General features: G+C 39.1%; 1 protein-coding gene across 1 annotated transcript in view; it reads right to left on the bottom strand.

Annotated features, from left to right (window-relative positions):
* The window catches only part of mtus2a (microtubule associated tumor suppressor candidate 2a), a 30,198-nt gene extending 15,116 nt beyond the window's left edge, over positions 1-15,082 (bottom strand). Inside the window, exons 1-3 of the mRNA XM_055148248.1 lie at positions 13,280-15,082; positions 11,595-11,835; positions 7,744-7,986 (exon numbers count right to left, since the gene is read on the bottom strand). Coding sequence (XP_055004223.1) covers positions 7,744-7,986; positions 11,595-11,835; positions 13,280-15,082 — 2,287 coding nt within the window. The remainder of the gene's footprint in view (positions 1-7,743; positions 7,987-11,594; positions 11,836-13,279) is intronic.
* Positions 15,083-16,764: the final 1,682 nt, after the last annotated feature.

Here is a 16,764-nt window from a genome sequence, read left to right as displayed (position 1 = left end):
TGGCTGTATGAAAAGGAATATGGTGTCCCAGTACGTCCCTTTCTCCTAAATCAGCAGAATCCATTTATGTTAAGAGCAGCAGGGCAGGTGCTCTCTCCTGCACACGGCCGCAGCATGTGGAGCAGCTGGCTCTGCTCAGGTGATACAGAAGAAGTCTGATTTTTCAAAAAGCAACCCACCCAGGATCCTCTACTATTGAGAGGACACACCAGAGCAAAGGATATGCGGTTTAGTGATAATACCTTTTGTAGCGCTACTGTGCATGTTTAATCTTATTTTATTTTTTCACTTTTTATTTGAGGCAATCAAAAGAAAACATTTGCAGATTACCACACTGATTTGACATGCATTTTACATCAGATGCTCATCCTGCCACCCACTCAGGCTTCTGGAGTACAATTGTTTGTGTTTTAAAGGTGAAGAATTCGGTCAATTAAGTCAAATGATGTTTGTCTATGTACTCTTTATAATGACCCAAAAAGTAATGCACTGTCAATGTTAGAGAAACATTTTGACTCCTGGGAAGTTTACAGTCATAATCTCTTATCCTTAAATAATTCTTGTCCTGGTTTATTAACTTAGTAATTAGTTTTCTGCCTGATCAGTAAACATACACTACTTACTGCACAACCTTTGACTGCTGTATCACAGAATTTAATGCAGGAATGATATCTTTACAGCCAGTAATACATTCATATTGGGTTCTATTTGTCAAAGTCAAGGTTACCACTGCATATACACAGGTGAACAGTAGTGTGGATATAATCTCTTTATTGAGATGGAGATTAGATGTTAACGGTGGGGCTATTAGCAGCAGGTACACGCCTCTTGTCCTCTGTCACGCCCCAGAGGTCAAAGATAAATGACTCTCATCAATCTGAAATCAGAGCTGTCAAGATGATTCTGATAGACATTTGTCTACCTAATCTAACCTTATCAGGATAAGCATTTTCTACACTTTTGTGCAGTGGCTATGGGCATTTACAGCTAATAGTTTGCACAACAGTGGTCATCCAGTTAAATATTTGTCTTTTAACAATTCAGTGAAAAAATTACTTGATCAAAACCATGACTAAACTTGAACTGAATGTATTAAAAGCAAGACTAGAGCCTCACATTTCCACCAGCCCTACCAACTCTACTCTACCCCTGCATTGTTTGTACAGAAGTTGTGTGAGGCTGAACCAATCCTCATCGGAATATCTTAATTTCAAGTTTAAGCATCAACAAAAATCCAGTGGTTCATGTACCCCAGCATGATTCTTGAGATCACAAATACCCCTTATTTCATCAAACACAAATTGCTTGTTGTTTGTTATTAGTTTTAGTATCGCTCGCCTGATGCAGTTATATAGGTTTCGGACTGGCACAAAACAATAACTAACTTATAATTGGACTGACAAACTAAAACAGTTTCTCTGAAGAACAATAATAAAAGTTACAAGTTATTCCATCTATATAGTGGAGCAAAATGAGATCTAAGGCTGAATACAATATTGGATTTTCCACCTTTTCAATCTCCCTGTCAGTTTCTGTGTGAGCGGGTTTGCACTGTTGTTTTGTTCTATTATTAGTATTCGATTGTGAAGAGAAGGTAAACTGCTTTAGGCATGATCAGATTTCAGTGTTCTTGTTGTGCTTTGTGTTCCCGTCTTAGCTATTTAGCAACAAAACAAAAATGTACATGTGCCTAGTTATCGCACTCTCAGCCTTTATCAGTTAACAAACGCCCCCCATCCACAGTGTCACAGCTCTAATTCTCCAGTAAGCTTCTGCCATGTTGGTTTTCCTCCTCCTGCACGACGACAGCAACCATATCTAATTGGCCCATCTAATTTGCCGCGCTGTGAGTGTGGGTTTTTGTGTGATTGTGGTTCTCTGGGTGTGTGTGTGTGTGTGCGTGCGTGCGCCATAGAAACCATCTGTTCACATTGAGTTCGCGTGACTCATGAGGAGCTCCGCGGCACCAGTCTCTTCTTCTGCAGTCTCTCCATGCTTCCTTTTCTTCACTCACTTCCTGTCTCATTTCCACTCATTCACACACTATCATCACCAATTGGTTTTGTCTATGTCTATAGGGTTGCCTCATATGGAGCTCCATATGGAATGAAATGATGGTATAATTTACTTCTTTAGAAATGTCATCTAGTGGAATTGGACCTCACAGAACCCTTTTGCTCCTCACTTAAATGACTTGTCAAACTCTCACTTCACTTTGCCTGGTAAAGAACAGACAGATTTGCACTCTAAAACTACATTTGGAGATCTACAATGTCCGCACACCTAAAAGGGGACATATTATGTAAACTTTTTAACGATGGGTACTCTCCCCAGAAGATTTCTCAAAGTTATATTCGGGTTCATTCATGCACAAAGAATCTCTCTATCTTTTTGATATATTTAATGTCAGTTAGTTCAAAGCCAAACGTGCTATATTCAGTGGTGCACAAATGTTTTTCTAATATTGCTCAGCCCTGCTTGTTGCTCTCATCTCTCCATCTGAACTTGTTTTCATTGATTTGATTTTCATTATCACCCAAAGCGGCGAGTGAATGGAGGCTGTGTTTGTTTTAGAGATTGAATTTTTGTCACAGCGTGGCTTAAAGCTGCAGGCCACCAGTAATGGACAGTGTCAATCACAATGGTTTCCACGGCGAGTGCTGTATGCTACAATGCTTGCTCTGCTCAGTCGCACGTTACAACAGCTCCTGTGTGTCATCCATAGTGCTAAAGGCGGGTTGGTTTAATGGCTATCAATGTCACATGTAGAATAACCCCTGCCCCCTCCGCAGACATTAGGTAAACACACACATATCTGACAGCATCTGCGAGGGTCATAAAAATCAATTAACCAGATAGGCTCAATGTGACCTTGGAAGCTTGGGTGCAAGGTCATGATTATGATACAATTTGAGTGAGAAACATATCCAAGTATTTAGGTTTATTCAGGCATGGGTAATAAATATACCTGTATATTACTGGTTACTGACGGCTACACAATGTTTTCTACATGGTACAAAGAGCTACTATACCTTTAAATGAATAATTCCAAGCCAAGCTGATGTTAAATGGTGTATATAGTTAATGGAGAGTGCCAGCTGCTTGTCTCCATGCAGATGTTATTGCTTTGCCTTGAATATTTCACAATATGAAATTAACCTTATCTGGCATTTATTCAATTACACAGATATGAACTTGTCCTGGTGCTATCTCCTGTTTGTCTCCATGGATATAGATCACACTGGGAAAGCAATAACATGTATATGGAGCTGATGACAGACCCTCCACCAGAAAAGTTACATAGTGCACCTTACATCCACCGTTTAACAACAATCATATGCCTAAACACCTCCTAGGCATATGATCCAGACCCAGTGTACAGTAATTGTGTCATTTTCCCTCTGCCTCAATCCTGACCTCGTAGACAGAAGCAACTTTTTGATTAACTTTTACAGTAAAGCATGGTTTCATTCCCATGGGGTACTGTCCATTTTTATAGTATATTGAATAGCGTGTGTGATGCATCATAGAGCTGTCATGCCTGTATCTACATAACCACAGGGAATACATCGACCCACTGATGGTGCAGAGTGTGCAATTTCTCTCTGTACAATACCCAATAGAGCTGCAGGCCAAATCAGCTACGACGAACTCATTCAAAATCATCTGTGCCATGTATGGGCTGCAGTGGCTAATTTGCATTTCTTAATTTTATCAATCATGAGATAAAGGTATCGTATCAATTGTGTAGCTATATAAATATTATAAGTAAATACAACATGCACAAGCTCATATCTTTCTCTAGTTGTACAAAAAGACTCCAAAGGCCTCAAGTATGGTAAGATGCCCTGGAGTCCTCTTTGAGTTAGTTCGTAGCTTGGAAAAATGGAATCTGCAGCTGCAGGAACAATGTCTGACAAAACCTATGCCATTTTAATTATGGAAATACTACAAGAGCTCTTGAATTTCTGTAAGACTGCACAATTACTACCAGGAATATAGCACAGGAATAGGCAAATTTATGAAAACTACACCATTAAAAAAAATGCTAATAAACTACTATCCATGACATTAAATGCATTTTCAAAATCTTTATTGAAATCATGTAATCATATGTAGATAGAGAGCTCACAGTGAAACAAATGGTTTTAAACATATACGGTACAGCATTGTATTCCAAACTAAACTATAAACTAAATGCTAATTTGTAAGTATCTACCATGCAGTTACAAGAAATATCAGTAAGTGTACAGTGCCTTTTGTCAAGCTAATTGGATCCACTATTCCCTCTACCTGGCTCTGCACTATCTCTGTGCATAACCTCAATGATGAGAACAAGGTTGACAAGCTGTGACTAAGGGGAGTTTAAACCCTTGGGATTGTCCTCTAACCCACTTTACAGAAGCTCACCGATCTATTGCTCCTCGTAGCTCTGGCCCTTAACGATTTCTAGTCTCCACTCTCCACCAAATCTAGCTTCTAATGGTGTTTGTTTTGGTTCTAGATCAATAGAAGAAAAAAAAACATAGCTTTTGGTTTGGTTACAAGGGGCTTTGCAGTGGTTGGCTCTGACATGTTTATTGGAAAGATGTGAGAGAAGAGTCATCTGTCAGTCTCTCTGCTGTTTGTTCAGTGGCAAAGAAAGACGTACAAGAAGAAAATGGATGTCAAGTAATCAAAGTAATGTCATTGTGCTCACTGCAAATTTGTGTGCAAAACATTACAAAATCACTACAAAAAATAACAACACTTTTTTCAATTTTGCATTGAAATTTTTTACTCATTTACTAGTAGAAATGATCCAGTAGTGATTACTCATTTTTCAAATGCTTAAAGTAAGAATTGGGTTATATTTTACTAAAATGTATAAATCCAGAGGGAGCTTTCAAGATGCAAAAAGTAAATATAATGCTCTCTTGAGCATTATTATTAGTGTTTATTACTACAATAATGTATCAACATCCACCAGGACTGACCACATTTACCATTGCAAGAAAGCGACTTGTCTGTGGTATACAGCGTCTAGTCAATAACATAGCAGTGCACTACAGGTGAAACTGTGCCTACAGATCCCAGGTGGAGGGAAAGATGAGGTTAGACTTGGAAGGTCAACAGAAGATTGAAGTTCAAATGAGTCAGAGCCAAAAGTCACAAACAGAAACAGACGCTAAAACATCCAGCTGCTCTCCTCTCTCTTACAAATGCAAGAACATCAAAGCAGGTAAAGCTCTTCCTCCCCTGTCTACAATCTATATTTGGTCCTGCAAAAAAAAAAAAAAAAAACATTTTGCAAGCTTCAAAAGACCTGTATATTTTGTGTTTTTGAGGTATCTTTTCTCTAGGTATATTACGGTTAACCTATCAATAAAGATTATGTGGTTTGGTCTGCTCATAAAAAAGTACAGGAGCATACCACTATGATAGTTGAATTACTGTCAAAGCGTTTATCCTCTTAAAATGAATAACAAATAAACATAAAATAAAATACATAGACATAAAAGCATTACTAAAAAAAATGTATCCACTAAAAAAACTTCCCTTTTTTCAATTGGGCTTATTAAAGATATTAAATCAATTGCTGTAAAAGCTGGAGCAGTTGGGTGCCTGAGGTGCTACACAGTTTGCTTTCTTTTCTGACCAATGAGGAATGAACAGAGAGATGAAAAACCTATGAGTACAAAGGGGCTAACCACCGTACGGCTGCGATGACATAACAGGGGGTCTGACATGCACAACAGAGCGCTTACGTCAACTGTAACTGGGAGAAAAAGAGGAGCAAGCCTTCCCTATGTAGGTCACATTAAAAAGGCATGTAGCTCCCACAAATTCAGCCAAGTAACAGCCAGCCAAGCCAGGCGAGGAGAGAGGAAATCACAGCTGTAAGTGCACCTCTGCTTCTCAGGAACAACAGAACTGCCTCAGAGAGTGTGAAGTATAGTACTGAAATAGAGCTGTCTGTATGAGAGGAAGTCTGCAAATGTCACGCAAAACTTATGTACAATGGAGAACTCCAGTTTGATCCAATGAAAAATAACTTGCAATGTCATGAGATTGATTTCCAGCTTTCGTAATTTGTAATCCCTACTCTTTGCTTCCATTTCTCAATTCTGCGTGCTCAGAGCTATAAAGCCAATGAGCCAAAACATAAATAAAAGATAATAAAGATCCAACCTTACCACAATTATTACATACGCTATATTTGAACTATATGTGAAAGTGAAAATCAGGTTGAAGGAGACTTGAGTTATTACAGTCATCTAGACTGTACACTGAGCCTGGGTGGTGTGGATGAAAACAAACTGTCTCATAATGAATGTGGGAGGGAAAGATTATGCAAACTATATTCACGAGGGCAGCGCCTACAGTACATGAGATAATACATTGTTGTGGTTGAGAAGCTGACGATGTAATCACAGCCTGGTAATGAGGCAGAATACTGACAGTAACACTAAAAATGTATGAAAACATAGAGTGTGCCAAAAGGCTACAGAGGTATACATGTGACAAGTGAAGTGAGAGCAGTTTTTACTTAGTTAAAAAGAATCTTTGGACATTATAAACTAGATTTGGAGAGTCAGTAGGTTTAGGTGGTATGGACGTTTGCCCACGAACCAAGAGGTCACATTTACAAGCATGTTACTGATCATAGTAGTGAAGACTGTTAGTCCTGGCATCCTAACTTCCAACACCATTAAGTATGATTGAAAAAAGAATGAATAATGCACCAAACAGTAAAACAGAACAGAAAAATTATATTCATGCATAAAAACACCAGAACTGTTTTAATTTAGTTTTTCTTTGGTTTTGTCATATCAGTTTGTGAATACAATATAAAGCAGGTGCAGCTGGTGTCTCTCCCAGTTTCTTCCTCTGTGCAAATTTGGTGTTTCTAAACTGTACTGATTAGCGTTTTACCTGGTTTGATTATCTAGGCTGGTAGATAATGAGGTATTTAAAAGCACAGCAAAACAAGTGGAAAAATCATGACTGCTGTTGGTTTTATACAGTGGATAACTAATTCATATGCAAAACTGCTATGCTATTAATTTCCCTATAGTAATAGTCTCTATAGAGCATGCTCCCAGTGTCCACTTTCGCCATGCCCATGCTAATCAATAGGCCGGCTGTAAGACAATGAATAAGGTTTTTAGTATGCGATAGATCCTGTTTTCATTAATGGTGTTTACTGGGCATCTAATTCTCTGTATAATTTACATTGACTAAAATGGCTGCAGAAGTGGCTGTACAAAAACATACCTGTATATTGCAATTTTATATGAAAGTATCTTTGAATGTGGTTGGTATACAGTAAATGGGTTTCATGCAAATAAAAATGTTAACATGAGACAAAACTAAAATACATGATAGTGTCTTCTTTAACATTTACATCAATAAAAGCCCAGGTTTAGACTTGAGTGTCTCTATGTGATAGCTACTTACTTAAACAGACCAAAAGCTGTCAGCTGGTTACAAATACAGTCTATTTGTTACTGCAATCTTAAAGGTCTACTAAACAACTTTTCTTGTGAAGGTTCATAACATGGTGTTTTTCAAAGTATTATGTAATTTTACTATATTCCAATAAAAACACCAAGTAAAAACACCAATGTCGTAATGTGGGACACTCCAGGCAAGGCAAAAACATTTCCATGGAGACAAACAGGTAGAAAAGAGAAGCATTACATACTTCTCTTTTAAGCACAGTGTAGCAATATTCTCATAACATTATATTGTATTACTTACGGTGTGTGGTCCTAGTGGGGTCACTGGGCCCACTGTCTCCAGACTGGACAGAGGAAGCAGAGGAGACACTGGAGCTGCGCACAAAGCCAAAGGCAGCGAGACGTCCAGCCGGGAGACGAGTGGAGCTGAAGCCCGGAGGACGCAAACCAGACTGCGACCCTTTGGGCACTAAAGACCTGGAGGCAGCGTTTGGACTCTCAGCTGAAGATGGGACAGGGGCATTCTGTGTAAAAACTTGATCATCTGTTGAAAGAGATTGAATGACAAAACAACAGTTCATTAATGATTTGATTTTGCTAAACTGTTTAAGTAGTGTAAGATATGTCATGTTTTGCATTATTTATCTCCACGTCCTTGCCAAGTCACAGCTGTATTCCTATATAATTTATTGCTGGTATCGCTATATATGAGTCAAGAGTTTTGATTACTCATGTAAACTGTTAACTTGGCATGCTCACAAGCTGGTGAAAATTATTCAACTAGATATTTCCCCCATGAATCATTCACGGTGGGCTGTTGACTAAGCTCTCAGCGGGCTACAGCAACCTTTCTGACTCCACTCTGCTGCAATGACTGGCAGTGGGTAAGAAGCCAACATTACCTCTCTAGGTTTATAATTCCCAGCAATCTGTAAATTATGATATATAGGAGATAATTCTTTACATCTAATTCTCCATTATAAGTTGAATTTTTTTCTGTAGAAAGTGGAATGCAAAATAAATGAAAATATAAAGAAAATTAGGACAAATCAGACTTTTAAATATACCTGTTAAGATGTTGTTGAGCAGTCTGCAACTAACTGGTAAACATGAAGACATGATGTAACCTGTCCATTGGTCTAGGGTAAAGCCCTAAACCATCTTTTAAGTTTATTTTACTAAAAAACATGAAACAATTTAGTGACCGACGGCTACGTTAGGCTTTTTTTTTCTTTCAATGCAAAGTTCTGCTAAATGGTTTTATGTCGGTTTAATGTTTCTAATAATCCTTCTAGCCACATGCTTCCACAAATCCAACTTTAGACCACAGGAGCGTGAAATACAATGCGGCTTTATAGCAAGAAGAAAAAACTGTTGGGAAGACCAGAGAAAGACCAGACAGGGAATCAAAGAACGGATAAAAAACTAATCAAAGCTCCACAGAGGCAGCTATTGTCAGCGCTGGCTCTAATCTGTGGCTGTGAACACGGAGGATGTGCTGGCATGAAGAGGAGATGAACAGACAATCTGATCTGCCCTCCACTGCTCACAAGACACCAACACCTTCACTGTCATTACACTAAGATATTTAATGGTTTACATAATACACAAAAACAATAGAGAATGTATAATTGTGTGTAATGTGTGTATATGTAGTTTTTAGATCATCATCAAAATAAAACACATTTAGCTTGCATTTATTCAATTAAAGGTGTGAAATACATTCTTATTGTGAGTGGGACCACCTCTCCGCAAGTCTGACCTGTCATTTGTTCACTGTGATACAATATTCCAATAACTTCTCCATGGACACAAGCAGGTACTGGACTGGACTACTAGTAGGAAAGTTACAGAGTGCACCTTTATGTAAGCATAATATTACACGGTGTTAATACTGCACTGCAATAATGAAATGCCTTGTTGGTGTACAATATAACAGCTTATCCATGTGTTTCAGAGTGACAATTCAAAACAAAATGTGGTATCTTTTGAATGGTCCTCAAAATGGCGCCTATAGTAATGGAATGGCTTCATCACGAGCAGCCAGGTTCTCATACATCCATGCCTTCAGTGTGCAGTCACATCCTAACATGACCTGGACTCTTGCCCCACGATTATCTGAGCCTCAAGCGCTATGTCCGAATCCCAACAAGGAGAGCAGCTCTGGCTCCTGCTGGCTGCTGAGATAAGACATGCGGCGGGCCCTTCCTCTCCATTTGGCTCTCTGTTCTTCACCGCTATGGCTACAGGCTAACACCACACACTGATTTAGCAGGAAGTGGGGCAGAGAGTGGGAGAAATTGGAAGGGAATATCTCCAGTGTATCTCATTGGCAACGCTGTGGCACACTTATGGCTACCTTCGCTCCATCTTCGCAGTGCACAGTCTGTTTATTAGATTGAGCCCGGCTGCTCTCCAGTGAGAAGGTCAGGATCATTAGAGATAAATGTCCCTGCTTTACTTCTCCACATCAACTTCACTCAGATCCTCAGAGACAAGAGCCAGGCTAACAATCGCTTTTATCAAACACTGTGGTGAAGGGAAAATAGGAATACTCATTATGTATTGTTTATATATCTCTGGAAACAATATGGACTATTTAATTGTATGCCAACCATGTTTATTTAAATTAGCACCAGGCATACATACTAGTATTCTGCAATATTGATAATAAGAAGGCTGTGCTACTACAAGTCGCATTGTATTCATGTTAAATCACAATAAAATAGGGCCTGAATTAGATACAGCCTTCTACATTTTCAAAACGTTATATCTCACAGTTGGTAAGACTACACTGTATTTAGGTCTCTAACCCCTTTTCCAACCGATTAAAAATCACTATTGTTTTTCCATTACACAAAGAGCAGGGACTAAATTGGGATAATGAATGCAAATTTGCTGCAAAAAAGTCAATGGATCAACGTGAGTAAGTCAATGAACAAAGGCTGATTTTAATTACAAGGATCAGCTGTCTCAACCCGCATGAATTTCTTACACACAATGTTAAACTGCACACTATTAAAAGCACGAGAGAAGTGCAATTTCAGTGTACTAAAGGAAGCCTACAGTGCTGAGAAGGGATGACTGTGGTGCAGAATGTAACGTGGAGGAGCATGAATAGAACAATGTGGTAAGATCTACATGGCAATTATAAAAAGGGTTGTAGAAATGTCTTTGTAGATGTATGAATTCAGTTGAAATTATCAGAATGAATACAAAAGACAGAGATTTTTAGACATTTTAAATACAATATGCAAGATGAATAAAACAAAGAATAAAACAATCTTTGATAAAAGGGAATATAAAATGTACTATGTAACATAAATGGAAGACACAGTGGTTTAAACGCTAACTAAAACCACATGTAAAATGCATCCAATTTAATCTGTGTTTATTCATGCTGAAAAGGTGCAGAGAGGAAGGCAGAGAAAAAAAAATGATGTTACTTAGTGTTAATTGCAATGCCCTTCAAAGCCTTGCACTTCCCAGGGGGATTTTTGCACCTCTGCAGAGCCATATACATATGTATTAATAGGGATTATGATAAAAAAGCCTGCCACACCATAACACTGAGCTGATCAATTCTTTATGTGCAATATTATTTTTTCTCTGAACTTTCTGTCCGGGTTATCACAGTCACAGAGATAGGGCCCAAATCAAATATGCATGGCAGTGATAAATGACACAGCCTTTGAGCAGCGTGTATAGAATAAGCAAAGTCCCGTTTCAATATTCTGTGACAGTAAAAATGTGTTTCCAATCTGACTCAAGCTATTGTGTTAAGTCAAAAACCGTGGGAAGAGAAAATGGAAGCTAGCCTCTTTATTTATTTAGAGCTGCAAAAAAGAGTTTTGCCGGAGCGTGTCCCCTCTGAGTATTTCTTCAAGCCTTCCAATCAGATTCACCAAAAATCATCTTGGCGAATGCATTTTAATGAGGTGCCTTCATCTCATGCTGATTTGAGGCGGAGACAGTCTCAGACCTGCTTGTTGCTGAGGAGAAGATAGCGTAGAGTTGTGGATTTCTCCTGTGTCTCATACTTCAAGCTGTTCGAATACATTGTGACATATGCAGAAACCCAAAAACACCCATCTCCTTCTAGAGTTTTCTTGTCACAGCAGAGAAAAATATGTCATATGATTGTGGCTTTACCTGTGTCGTGGGATTTCTCATTGGGGCTGATGGGTTGCACTGGTTGGCTCATGACAGGGGCAGATCTCTGAGCAGGACTCCGGGTTCTGGCTGGTCCTGGGGCAGTCCTGGTCACCGCACCTAGACCCAAACGTAGACCTCTGCCAGAGCGGAGCAAGCTGCCACCTCCACCCTGGGGTACTGTACGGGACTGCAGAGGGTCATCTGGCTGGCTGCCTTTGAAACTGCCTGGTCTTCCCATCTACGTAGAAGTATATAGAGAAAGTGCATTTAAGCATTTTTAGTTTATTTTAATATGTTTAACTGTTTTGCAATTTTTGCTACTTTAATTATTTTATCATTTCAATACATTTTTTTTGCTCCATGTGCAATATGTGAGCTACTGTGTCCAAGTAACTTCCCTTGTGGATCAATAAAGTTTTGTTGTCCAAGTTTGCAAGTTTAAGTCTAAGAAATGAAAAACAAATAATTAACTTCATGGCAATATTTTGGATTTTTCCCCCCTCAAAATCGAGGGTCTCCAACCAGTACCAAGTAGCTTGCCAAGGGATTACACATATTGTGCTGAATAATTAAAAAAATATTAATTAAATGCACATTAACACTGTAAATATATCATTTTCATTCCTAATTTTGTGCACTAATAAAAGGATAATGATAAGCATCAAACTGTACCCCATCTAAAGGGCTTGCCGTGGTTCTTATATATACACAAGAATACTTAAGAATGTTAGAATGAATAGTTCTGTAACACTTCTGTTTTGAAAAGGTAGCTCACCAGAGGAAAAGGTTGGATGCCTCTGCTCTAGATGTTATAAATGGCAAATAATTAATTCGGATCAATAAAATTATTCTATGAAAAGTTGAGATACACAATAGAAATCTGAACTGAAACAATTACACACTGTTTACTGTGGGTCCAAGGGAATCGACCTATATACCACAAATCAATATGTGGGGTTAACACATTTAATGTATGAGATCTGCCATTATAGTGAGTCAATTTATGCACTTGGAGCAATTCCCTGAAGCAGAAGCTAATTCATAAATAATTCAGAATAATGTAATCTTGTTGAATTCGTGCAGATAAAGTAAACATTTTAATCAGTAAGTACAGTGTTTTAAATGGGCTGCTTTGCACAAGTACTCAGATGCTTTTGAGTATCACTTCTGAGCCATCAGTATGTTCTCTACAGGACTATTATGTAATTGTTTAGAGAAGTGGTTCCCAAATGGTGTTTTAGACTCAAGAATGGAGCCATATAGATTGAGATTACATACTACTAGATACTATAGCCATTTCTTTACCCTACTTAGACTTTAAATTAGATTAAGTAATTGGAATTGTGAAACATGTTTCTGTTACTCATTACATCGTATCTGACAAAAGAAAACTACCAAGAACTTCTAAGATCTTTCTGCCCACTTAAAGTATGGGGCATAACTGTTTTCAAAATCAACTCATACTGAAGATGTGCAGTGGTGGAAGTTGAAGTCCTGATGCTTTATTGTATTTGTGAAGTTACCATTCAAACGTGCAAATGTATACTGATATTAAAAGTACTACTGTAACTACCTATTGTCATGCCCATTGTCATAATAATTCAGTTGTGATCTCAGAATAAACTATCTGTCAGAGGTAAAAAAAATATGATTGTGCAAATATTGACGATATGTGTACTAACCTCAGACGGCGACCCATAGAAGTGTTCCGTTTTGCTCCCGAGTTTGGGTGGTGCTGTGTGGCTGTGTCCGTGAGGTGCAGTGGCTGCTGGGACAGTATTTGGCCTGGCTCCTCTGTGGATCACTCCTGGTTGGGGGCATACACTTGTCTGCATCTCTTGCCTGTATTTGTCATAAAGCAAATTTGATGCACTAAGAACTGGCCCTCCTCTGGCTTCAACATCTGTCTTTTCTTTCGGGAGATCTTTACTCTGGTTATTTGAGTATGTTGACAGCCTGGATGGCAAAGAGGATACTTGATAAGGCCCGTCTGCAACTTGTGGTTTAAACTGTGGATTTTTCCTCACATAGGTGATAATCTTGGGGCGGACGCCTTTTGGTTTGGGGGCGTGTTTCGGCGAAGGTGAGCTGTCCTTCGGTGGACTCTGCCTGCTGTTGGGGGTTGGTTTGGCTGTCCCAGTTGTGCTTATGCTAGTTTTGACTGGTGCTCTTAGGCTGCTGTTGCCATAGCCCTGAGTGGTTACAGCAGTGTTAGACCCAGAGGGAGGAGTGTGCCGAACCACTCCCGGGACGCTTCGGGGAATGATGAACATTGAGGGCTGTCGTCTGGGTGATCCTTGGGGGGTCCTGAGAGGGGACTGGGGAGGAGTTGCCATTCGGTTGGGGCTGGAGCAGTTTCTCCGGTATGTAAGCTGAGTTTGGGGTCTTGGACTTGGGGTCGGCCTTGAGGCACTGGTGAGCTGTTTTTCGGTAGGTAGCGTGTCTCTTTGGCCTGCTTGACTGGGCTGTCTTAAGACCACCGATGAGTTATAAAGGTGAGAGAAATCAGATGGCTCACGCAGGGATGATCTTGTAAACTTTCTGTTACCGATGTATTCCTGGTTTGGCTGTCCTGGGTCGACTTGATGGCTACTAGATTCAGGCAAACTCCTAGCCCGCCCCATCTCTGTCTGACACATTGGTCTTACAAGCTGCTGTCTCCTCGGTGGTAATACCCTTTCCTCAAATCCTGCCTTTCTCCTCTGTCCAAGCCCACTGTCTTGGCTGCTATTGTTGCTGTATTGTTGAAGTTTCTCCTGAGAGTGGTAAGGAGGTGAGTTCTTGTTGTCCATTGGGGCAGACCCTCTTCTGGTCTGAATTGAGGTAGTGTTGCTTGTACCAGAGGAATAGAGGTGGGTCTTGTAAACTGGCAAAGTTATACGTGTTTCTCCACCGGTATCCAAAGCACTTGATAGACTTCCGCTGAGAGAGATCGCGGATAAGCTAGAGACAAACACATTGGTTTCGGATTTGGACTTTTGTCTGTCCCTCTCTGTTGCTCTGCCCACCCTGACTCCATCTCTATCCACTGTCACGCAGGTGTCCAATTCTTCGGTGCTGTGACTGGCAGTCCTTTTGTGCTCCTGTCTGCTCCTCCGAACCTCCACCTTGTTGCTGTCATTGTCGTTCCTCTTCACTCCGGTCGAGGCAGAGCTGGCAGTGGAACTCGAGGAGATGGACATGGGGCCTTCTCTCATACTTGCTCCGTCCTCTTCATCGTCATAAAGATCATCACTTTTGCCTAGAAATGTGTGTATTTCCTGACAGGGCTCAAATGGCTGCTCTGAGCTCCAGATGACTATTTTCTCGTGAGTTTCGCTCTGAGAAACAAGAGGAGGGATAGAACTGGTAGTGTATTCCAGCTCTCCAATTTCATTGGCATTATCGTCTCCGCACTGAGAAAAAGGCAAGTTGCTTTTGTTGGAAATTTTCTCACCTTTTTCCACAGACACTCGAAGCCCCTGGTAATCAGTTGGGATACTCATGTTGTACCTACTCCTCTAAGCTCAGTACCTAAAGGCCATTTACAATTTTAAAAAAATGGTATTTCTGCTTAATGCTACTGACTTGAATGCTCGTTGACCAGAATGTCATCTTATGATTCACTCTCCATTTCTTCTGGGATTGTTGCATTTGGTTTGACTTGTCTCTTATGGCTCTTTATTGAGGCGATTCGTAATCTGAAAATAAAGAACAACAAAAAATAAAAATACATTAGAGACACAATAATTTAAATAACAACATAACTAAGTGGACTGCACTTTTAACCACTACTATAAAACATTCAAACAGATATTGGTTGGAAAATTTTTCAAAAATATAATTCAATTTTAAACATTGTTCAACACTTCTACTAGCCAAAGCTGTACTTGGTTGTCTTGCTAAAAGAAATAGCTCTATATACTAGTGTTGTACAATTTTAAACTTGTATACTTGAGGGGAAAATATGATATTGATTTTGATACCACAAAAGCAATCCAAAAAATGTATACAAAATATGTCATTTTCTTTTCACAAAATAACAGTATTGTCTTTGAAATTAACTATTAGAAATTTATGCAATTCATTTTAGCACTGATACTTCTTAAAATAAGTATCTAATTTTGATAATAAATTAAGCATCAAACCACTCAAATGCTTGTAAAATATTTCTAGAAAAGTCCAAAGTGTTTGCAAAATGACCAGTTGCATTTCGATATGCTTAATGATTTGTACAATTTGAAGTGGCAGGGGCGTGCATAAATTTAAGACAAATCAAGCAGAAAACAGACACAAGCAATGATAGATGTGCCAAGCTTTGGGAAATGCTGTGAATAAAAAAAAAAAAAAGGCTGGATTTTGTCTGGTGTAGTGTGTGGTTGTAAGTGAAGGAGTCGCCCTGGGGAGCTGATGCAAGCTGGAGGGAAAGAGGCAGATAGGGTGAGAAATATTTTGTAATGAGTTCTTATTCTCAAGGGGAGTTAAAAATGAGCACAGTTAGAACTGGGCAACAAATATTATGCACCAGTATGTTGCTCAGGTACACAAGCAAAACCAACCGTGGCATCTATCGTATTTTAAATGGGTTTAGGCATGCATATTAATAACAAAGGAGGCGTGAAAAAACCGTGACGCTGGTGATCAATAGGTGAAGAGAAGCAACACAAAACAAATAAATCCATATTGAGGGTTTGTACAAAGCAGAACAGCTCTCAACAGGCTCATCCAACGTGCCATATGTCGTATTGGATCAAACCACAAACTATCACGTATCATATCCTACCAGAGAGATGCGTGTTTCTGTGAAGGATAAATTAACAATGAAATGTCTGTATGTTGGTAATGGTGGCTTATAAATAAACAGGTTGTGTGTCATGGTGAACAGATGGCAGGGAGGGCAAATGTCCGAATGCTTTTGTCACATCATGTCCACTCACCACGACTACCGCTGATAGTATATTCAAAAAGACTGTCAAGATAAAGTCTAAGATTGCTTTCAAAGGAAAAAATAATAATTTAGGCTGGTTTTTTTTTTGTTTTTTTTTTACATTTCATCTAGAATTTAAACATATGTAATAGTGTCACATACAGTTTAAAAGACAATATTAATTATTAGCAAAACTACTTCAAATAATTTGTTTTTAAGAAATTGATTTTTGTTCTGTTTTTACTTAGAGACTTAAAGGTG

This window comes from Boleophthalmus pectinirostris, unplaced genomic scaffold (assembly GCF_026225935.1).
Source record: "Boleophthalmus pectinirostris isolate CB_2022bp ecotype Guang Dong unplaced genomic scaffold, ASM2622593v1 HiC_scaffold_12, whole genome shotgun sequence".
NCBI classification, from domain to species: domain Eukaryota; kingdom Metazoa; phylum Chordata; class Actinopteri; order Gobiiformes; family Gobiidae; genus Boleophthalmus; species Boleophthalmus pectinirostris.
The sequence above is the reverse complement of the archived record's forward strand: the minus strand, read 5'-3'. Positions and strand labels throughout refer to the sequence as shown.